Genomic DNA, 9,772 nt, shown 5'->3' on the forward strand with positions numbered 1-9,772 from the left:
AATGGACTCCTCCGACGACCCAGGTACATTCACCGTGGCTCCGGTCGCAAGTTTGTTTATTTGCAATCAGGTCACTCCATCCCCGTCCTCTGGTCGGCTCAGCGCACTCTCACTCTTCGTCCCAGCGCACCTGGTCACAGCAACCCACACGATCGCACCTCTTGCCTACGAACCCTGGCTAAATCACCTGAATTCATCCCTGCTGTTCAAAACAACATCAAGCTCACCCTGTTCAACACCCGGTCCCTCAACAATAAATGCCTCATCCTGAACGAATACATCCTGGATAACAAACTGGACTTTCTCTGTCTCACCGAAACCTGGCAACAACCTCTGGACTACTACACACTCAACCTCACCACACCCAATGGATATTCCTACGTCAATAAACCACGCTCGGAGGGCCGAGGTGGTGGAATTGCCGTTATCCACCGTCAAGACATCAAGACCAACCTCATCTCCATCTCATCTGCTCCATCATTTGAACACCTGGCTTTAAAACTCTCTGGTCACACGCAGTCAGTCATGGCTGTCGTCTACCGCCCTCCCAAACCCCACCCATCATTCCTGTCTGACTTCTCCTACTTTCTGACCCAGCTATGTTCCCTCTCCCCCTCAATCCTCCTCCTTGGTGATTTCAATATCCACATGGACTCCACTGACTCCACAATAACCACTGACTTCACTGATTTACTCACCTGCTTTAACCTCACTCAACATGTCGACTTTCCTACCCATATCCGTGGTCACATTTTGGACCTTGTCTGCTCCACTGGATTAAATTTGCACCATCTCTATGGCTCCGACCTCACCCTCTCTGACCACTTAGCCATCACTCTGACCATCAACATCCCCGCCCCAACACCAAGGCATTATCGCACAATCAACTTCCGTAAGCTAAACGCTCTTTCACCTACCTCATTCTCATCCACCCTCTCTGAAAAAATGTCCACTTCTCCCTTCATTGACCTCCACACCCCTTCCGACCTCACTGACTACTACAACCACACTCTCTCCTCCTGCCTTGACCAGCTTGCGCCTGTAAAAACCAAAACAGTTTCTTTCACCCATTCTGCTCCCTGGTTTACCCCTGAACTCCACCTGATGAAAACTCGTGCTCGCCAACTTGAAAGACTCCCCAATAAAACGGGTCTCACAGTTCACTCCCAAGCCTACAAGGACCACATACAACACTACAAAGATGCCCTCTCCCGCGCCCGCTCTGCCTACTACTCTCAAATTATCCACTCTGGCTCCGGAAACCCAAAAGCACTCTTCTCGACAATAAACAAACTCCTCCGCCCCCTGAACACCACCACCCAGTCATTCACAGTAGACAACTGCATCTCCTTCCTCTCTTTCTTCCAACGCAAAATTGACAACATCTACAACAGCTTGACCACCGCCGCACCCGCTCCCCCTCCAACCACCTGCCCCCCCTTGTCCTGCCATCCCCTGTCTCGGTTCTCCCCAATCTCTCCTACTGACCTCTCTGAACTCCTCATAGGAATGAAAACTGCCACCTGCACTCTTGACCCCATCCCCTCCAGCTTTGTCAAAGCCTCCCTCCCTGCTCTCTCTCCACTTATCATTGCAACAATAAACTCCTCCCTGTCTACAGGCATCGTCCCACCTTCCCTCAAAATTGCTGCTGTTACCCCCATTCTAAAAAAACCTGGTCTAAACCCTGACACCCTAAACAACTTCAGACCCATCTCCAACCTACCCTTTCTGTCAAAAGTTTTGGAACGCGCTGTAGCCACTCAACTCAAACATCATCTCTCTGCCAATAACTTGTATGAAACATTCCAATCCGGATTCCGCTCCAACCACAGTACTGAAACTGCTCTCCTCAAAATCACCAACGACCTTCTCCTCTCCTCTGACGCTGGCAACCTCAACATTCTCGTCCTCCTCGACCTCAGCGCTGCCTTTGACACCATCGATCACACTATCCTCCTCACCCGACTTGAATCCACCTTTAACGTCACCGGCACTGCCCTCTCTTGGATTAAATCATACCTCTCTGACAGATGCCAGTTCATCTCCATCAATAACTGCAAATCCCCCACTGCTCCCCTCCCCCAAGGTGTCCCCCAAGGTTCAGTTCTTGGCCCCCTCCTCTTCATCCTTTACCTGTCCCCGCTCGGTCACTTAATCCGCCGTCATGGTCTCCAATTCCACTGCTTCGCCGATGACATCCAGCTTTTCATCTCCACCAAGTCCGTCTCCACCGACACCCACTCTATCCTGACAAACTGCATCACTGAAATAAAATCCTGGCTTCAAATCAACTTCCTCAAGCTTAACTGTGATAAATCTGAAATAATCATCATTGGCCCAAAAACGCTCACAAAATCCACCCATAACTTTGCCCTCAACATCGACGGTATCCCAGTATCCACCTCCCCTCACATCCGGAATCTTGGCGTCATCTTTGACCAAACCCTTTCCTTCGACAAATACACTAAACAGATCACAAAGTCAGCCTTCTTTCACCTGAAAAACATTGCCCGTCTCCGCTCATCCCTCTCCTCCACGGCTGCAGAAACCCTCATCCACGCCTTCATCACCTCCCGTCTGGACTACTGCAATAGCCTCCTCTATGGTTCACCCTCAAAAATCACCAATAAACTCCAATACATTCAGAACTCCGCTGCCCGTCTACTCACTCATTCCCGGACCCGTGACCACATCACCCCCGTCCTTTACAAGCTTCACTGGCTCCCCATCCCCCAGAGAATCCAGTACAAAATCCTCCTCTTGACATACAAAGCCCTCCATAACCTGGCCCCATCCTACCTGGCTGACCTCCTCTCCAGACACACTCCCACCCGCAACCTCCGCTCTGCTGGTACCAACCTCCAGACCCCCTCCATCCGGACCAAATTCAGATCCTGGGGGGACAGGGCCTTCTCCATCGCTGCTCCCACCCTCTGGAACTCACTACCTCACACCATCAGAGACTCCTCCTCACTCACCACATTCAAAACATCACTAAAGACCCACCTGTTCAACGCTGCATTCAACATTCAACCCACAGCATTTAACCCCTGACTATCTCTTCTCCTTCTCCCTCCTTTTGCTTTAAATATTTCCCTATTGATTCTTGTCTTGTCTTTTTGATTCTTGTCTTATATATATGCCGTATATCGCTGCTGTTTGTTTTCTTGATTCTTGTCTTTTTGCAATTGTTGTTTTCATGTATTGTTATGCATTATGTTTTCCACTCTGTCAAAGCGCCTTTGGGCTTCTGGAAAAGCGCTATACAAAATAAATGAATTATTATTATTATTATGAATTATTACATATAATGATGTAAAGATGATCTGATTATGTTATGGGGTCTGGAGGTCAAAGGTAACCAGTGTTGGGATTTTGACCAAATGCAAAGGTGGTGAACTGATTCAATTTTGACCAGATGCTAAGATGAACAAATGCAAAGATGTATAATGATCCAAAGATGAACTGATTCGATTTTTGTGTCAAAGGCCGATGGTTATGTCAGATAAATATGTGATACTTGAGAATAGCTGAGGGGATTTGAATCACAGTTGATACAAGTATGTATAATGATGTAATAATGTGGGCGGAGGCATGTCGGGCGACTGCGAAGAGTGGCGTTCTAGTTAAGTTTCATTCCCAATTTGCATCATCAAATGTCGTGCATGACCCCAACCCTGTGCTCCCCACTTCAATCTTTCCAGCAGCAGTTAACGGGCACACCATCAGCAGTGGCACTGTTCAAGCATGTGGTGCCTTTCATTCGCTCCGAGAGCATGGACGTCACCGAGTGTTTGGTGCTTGGTCTGGGAGCAACTAACCCCTACGTGTTTAGGTACAAGGATGTACTTTAATCACTGCTTGAGGTTATCTGAATTCTGAGGGGTTGGGGGGGAGGGTGGTGTAATCTGCTCCTGTCCATTTATCTATCACACGATCTACTACTCCTAAACGGTTGTGCAGAAATTCACCAAACTCACCACATGGCAAGGTGTGAGAGTCGTATCACTTTGGCCCTGACCCTGGTTCATAAGATCAAATACCAAAAATGTAATTGCAGGCACATTTTCAAACATGTTAAATGAAACTTTATATGTACAATCTACATTGAGGGACGCATGAAATATGTAACGATTTTTTGGATTTGACCCCCGGTTCATGCTCCAGGCGGTGGGGACCATAGGGTCACTTGGTCAAAACGGAATATTTTTCGAAACTCTAAATTTGATATTGTCATTCTTGGTGGAACGTTTTTGCAATCTTTCAACTTTTCTTTAGGTGGGAAGCGAAGGGATTTTTGATGCCGCACCATCGACTTCACTCCTGTTGATTACTTCCAAAAAGATTGGTTGTTAATTTTTTATGAACTTATAATTAATTTTGATGGACGTACAGATCTGCTGTTTTTGGGGGGGGGGGGTTGGGGGACGGGTTTGGAGGTGTTTTCAGTTCTTTGTAATTTAAAGTTATTGTTAGGTAACTCTTTATTCTCCTTTCAAACAGGGACTTGATTGAAGAGTTAAACCCAGTGATCAAAGAAGCAATGGACAGGAGGCCAGAGGTAAAATATTGGGATGAGGAAAAAAACAACAACCTTGTATATAAGATGTTGCTTTAGAGTCTAATAATCATAAGACTTCAAGTTTTCCAAACTTTGGTAAATTTTATTTACTTATGTTTTTACATTCCAGAACGTGAAACGGCGCCGCCGCCGAGACGTATTACGCGTCCAGCTTGTGAAGATGTTTGAACTGCTTGCTGATGCTGGAGTCTTCACTCACAGGTTGTCGGTACTCCACACTCTATAAGGTCACACTCAAAGGGACTTTCAATCTCTGACCAATCTATAACAACATCTAGCTCATAACTGGTTTGTTTCATATTTGTCAACATTGCAGTGTTGATAGATGTCGGACTTTTGCCATTTAAGTTTTCTGCCTTTTTTTTTTCTTTGCCTCAGAATTGATTCATTGTGGAGTTGAATAATCCACTACCCTGCCTCTCCACTCTGAATTATTGTTTAAGAAAAAACAGATTTCAACATTTTTATTGTGATTCTTGAAATCTTAATTGTTAGTGCCAATTACATTTGTCTTGTAATTGTCTTGTTTCAGACAATGTTAATTCTACATGATTACTTCATAATAAAGTGAATTAGCATTGGGTGGAAGTTCATACTTTGGTAGGCCTCTTCTTTGTGGGATTTTTATCAAAAATGGCTATGCTCATCAAAAGGGTATTTGAGATATTTTGACCAGACTCCGTGGTGTAATGGTTAGAGCGTCCGCTGCGAGTCTAGATCGCTGGTGTTCTAATCCCAGCTGAGTCATACCAAAGACTTTAAATAATGGTAAGTGCTGCTTTCTTGCTTGATGTTCAGCATTTAAAAGAATCGGAGCATGGACATACAACCATGCTGGGAAGGCAATGGCGAACCACCCAGTATAAACACTTGCCGAGAAACTGCTTCGGCAGCACCAACTATTTTGTCAAGAGTATGGTACATCATATATATGTGTAGATAAATATTTTATTCAGCAGCTTTTTTTTATGCCTCTGCTGACGAAGTTTTTGGGTTGGCCGTCTGCTGTCTGTCTGTCATTGATAATGGGCTTATGGGATCTAAATCAAACTTGGTACAAGTATGTATATAATTGTAAGTGATTAATTTTGAGCATGTACACTTCGTGGCATATGTCACATCCTGGTTGAAACAGATTTAGCCTCCTCCCATGCGCCTTCTCCTATACATCACATCCAGCATGTTCGAAACGCTGCCGCCATTTCGTCGTTGGGCACATCGATTGATCATCAGGAAATCGGGAGACTTAATTGTTTGCTGGCGTGAGATTCAAACGGATCGACCAGCATTCTCATTTTGCTCTGTAATCTGGTCAGACAGGGGGTTCTTTCATGACCTGCATATTCGAATACAGCAAGTATCAAACACCATCCTGTGTCTTGCTTAATTCTTCCCGCGTCACATAATGATAAGATAAACTGATGAGATTATGGGTTCAACAGGTCAGAGGTCCCATGAGGTACAAATCCTGTTACCGCACTAACTTGTGAACTAGTGATGGGATTTTGACCAAACCTGGTATATGTATATATGACAATGCAAAGATTAACTAATTAGATTTTGGCATTAATAGGTCAAAGGTCGGAGAACCTGATATGTTTTCGTTACCGCAATAACTTAAGAACAGCTGAAGGGATTTAAATCAAACTTGGTACAAGTATATATATATATGGTATATATATATATATGTATATATATATGGTATATATATATATATATATATATATATATATATATATATATATATATATATATGGTATATATATATATATATATATATATATATATATATATATATATATATATATAGTATATATATATATATATATATATGGTATATATATATATATATATATATATATATATATACCATATATATATATATATATATATATATATGGTATATATATATATATATACCATATATATATATATATATATATATATATATATATATGGTATATATATATATATATATATATATATATATATATGTGTGTGTGTGTGTGTGTGTGTGTGTGTGTGTGTGTGTGTGTGTGTGTGTGTGTGTGACTGGCTCTGGCAAAGGCAGACACTTGGGGGCATTTCTCTTAGCGAGAAAAAGCCGAAGAGAGTCAAAATATGACCACAGGCACCAAATTGAGATTTTTATATGGATAGAAAAAGTAACTTCTCTAGATTATTATGCACCAAAACATTTTCCCAAGGAACAACAGAAAAGTTGTGAAATTCGACGAAGAATCTAAAATGTCATTCTCAAAATGTGCTCAGAAAGTCACGATTCCTTGGTCAAAAAGACACGAAGATCGCGAAATTTCGATGTTTTACGATGAGCCATACATCGTAATTCGAAGGAGATCCCTGACATACATGTTTGGTCTGAATGAAAAGCTCTACGTGTGCACATTCTTTGTGCGCGTGAACTGTATTGTGAACTTCGAACCTAATTATCTCCATTGTTTAAACAAAAATATAATTGTCATTAAAATACCATAACTTCGTTAATTTTCATCCAATTAACATAATGTATATATCAAATGAAAGAGAAAGGATAGGGAATCAGATGATATCAAAATCTCAATTTTGATTTTTGCCCCCAAGTGTCTGCTTTTGCCAGAGCCAGTCATATATAATGATGCAATAATGTGGACAGAGGCATATCGGTTGATGTCGCGACGTCGAAGAGTGCCATTCTAGTTCCTTCTGTTGCTATAAACAAAGTGCTCTCATGTGAACTTGCATTACTATCTGGTGCTTTGTAGTGCGAGTGGTGGGATGGACAAAGACTCGCAGGCTCTGGGTTCCATGTTCGTGGAATACATAGACTTGACCCGTGCACTGCTCGAGTCTGAGAGCGACAAGGACTCAGACTCACTGCGTGACATCCGTGCACACTTTAGTGCCTTGCTTGCCAACATCCTGCAGAATGTCAGAGGTGAGGTTCCATGAATTAATGCTTTTGATGTGCACCTTGTCAACCTCTGACATCACATCAATTTTCTGAAACCTATAATTTCCACTCTGCAGTGGAGCATCGGCGCCACCTCTTCCCCCAACAGTCTCTTCGGCATAGCCTGTTCCTGCTGTTCAGCCAATGGGCTGGTCCATTCAGTGTCATGTTTACGCCCCTGGATCGTTACAGTGACCGTCATCACCAGATCAGCCGACATCAGTACTCTGCTCTTAAGGTGTGCTGAGATCACGGGACATATTTTGGGCAATCAGAAGTACTTGGAATTTTTGTGAATTATATATATATATACACCACACAAGGTAGATTGGCCTGGTGTTGGCTTAGCGGTTAGGGTGCCGGCTTGGGATCCTTGGATCCTGGGTTCGAATCCCGGTTGATCGCTAAATTAACACCAGGGGGGTTGACTCAGCCTGTCATCTGAGTCATTCATTCATTCATTCATATATATATATATATACAGACTTGGCATTTAATATGGAATATTTTTTTTGTGGCGGTGAACTTACTTTTCAAGATGTCTTAGAACCAAAAGTTCATTGGAATTATGTTGAAATTATTCTAGATTTTGTTAATGTGACCTTTAAAAAAAACAAAAACGACATTTGACATTTCGAAACAAATAAATTGATCCTTGAAAGTGATGTAAACTGATATCGAACTCAATTCATGGACAGTACTGTGTTAAACTTCTGTACGTTTTCCAGAAGTATCTCTTTATTTTGCACATTAGCCAAAAATTTTTTAACAAAAACAAAAGTTAAGTTACGACTGGATTACGGACAGTAAAATTACAGTTCAGTACTTCGTGTAACCCCCACGAGCATTCAGGATAGCACGTACACGTCGAGGCATGCTGTTCACGAGATTTGCCAAGGTTTGGACAGGAATCGCTTGCCATGCAGTTGACAATAGCCTGCTGCAATTCACGCACAGAGGACGGCTGCTGGTCCAAGTGGTCGATTTGACGCGTTAATTCTGCCCACAAATTCTCTATCGGATTCATATCCGGGGACATGGCAGGCCACTCCATATGCTCTACACCACGGTCAGCAGAAAGTGTTGGATCATGCGAGCACGATGAGGCCATGCATTGTCATCTTGGAAGACAAAGTTTCCTCGAAAAGGCTGCACGAGCAAATGGAAGCAATGTTTCTTCCAGAATGGCCCTGTACTTGAACTGGTTCAGGTTTTCCATTCAGATAACAACCAGGTCAGTTTTGCCCCCTGCATGAAAAGCAGCCCAAACGGTCACCCCCACCACCTCCAGCTTGGACTCTTGGCACTATACAATCTTTGTTGTAGGCTTCATGCACTTGTCTGCGCACTCAGACGTGGCCATCTTGGGGATAGACCAGAAATCTAGACTCGTCACTGAAGATCACGTGATTCCAGTGTCCTGGCTGCCATTGACGGTGCTCTCTGGCCCACTGCAATCGGCGCTGGTGGTGGTGTCTGGTCAGGCGTGGCTTTCTCAGGGGATGCCTGGCACGATAGCCTGCTTGAACCAGTCGTTGGTTGACTCGCCTTCTGGATACAGGCACATTTGTCAGTTGCTGCCACTCAGCCCTAAGCCGATTAGCTGACTTGGTACGGCCATTGCGGACTAACCGGTGCAGCCTGGCGATCATCCCTCCTTGTGGTTCTGCGGGACGTCCTGGCCTCTGTATTAGAGTAGGGACACCCTTCTGAGCGTTTCGTTTCAGGATCTTTGACACCTGACCTTGAGTGATGCCATACTGCCGAGCAATGGCGCGCTTTTTCATGCCGGAATTTCGTAAAGCCACCACTCCATGACAAACAGCATTGTCGAGTTGACGGACCATCTCCAGAGGAAGCGGCAATAACTTTTGTAGATGTGCAGCAGTTGTTTTCCACTAATACAGAACGCAACAACCCTTGTATACCCGACTGTGAAGCCAATCATCAAATGCACCTGTCCGTACATTTTAACACGCCACCTGGGATATAATCCTGTTGTTGACTTCTTGCTGCGACAGACAATCAGTGACATGGTTCTTTAACAAATAAATCACCAAAAAAATAAACTCACCAGATTGATATACTGAGTTAAGAAAGTAAACCCAAGTCAAGAAAAAAAAATATTCCATATTAAATGCCAAGTGTGGTGTGTGTGTGTGTGTGTGTGTGTGTGTGTGTGTGTGTGTGTGTGTGTGTGTGTGTGTGTGTGTGTGTGTGTGTGTGTGTGTGTGTGT

General features: G+C 43.5%; 1 protein-coding gene across 1 annotated transcript in view; it reads left to right on the plus strand.

The window, feature by feature from the left end:
* Nucleotides 1–9,772, plus strand: part of LOC137439633 (protein furry homolog-like) — a 162,862-nt gene that overhangs the window by 93,418 nt on the left and 59,672 nt on the right. The window contains exons 23-28 of the mRNA XM_078768349.1: nucleotides 3,708–3,838; nucleotides 4,507–4,564; nucleotides 4,695–4,786; nucleotides 7,348–7,520; nucleotides 7,613–7,775; nucleotides 9,413–9,429. Coding sequence (XP_078624475.1) covers nucleotides 3,708–3,838; nucleotides 4,507–4,564; nucleotides 4,695–4,786; nucleotides 7,348–7,520; nucleotides 7,613–7,775; nucleotides 9,413–9,429 — 634 coding nt within the window. The remainder of the gene's footprint in view (nucleotides 1–3,707; nucleotides 3,839–4,506; nucleotides 4,565–4,694; nucleotides 4,787–7,347; nucleotides 7,521–7,612; nucleotides 7,776–9,412; nucleotides 9,430–9,772) is intronic.

Source organism: Myxine glutinosa, chromosome 14, assembly GCF_964187855.1.
Source record: "Myxine glutinosa chromosome 14, kmMyxGlut1.1, whole genome shotgun sequence".
NCBI lineage: Eukaryota > Metazoa > Chordata > Myxini > Myxiniformes > Myxinidae > Myxine > Myxine glutinosa.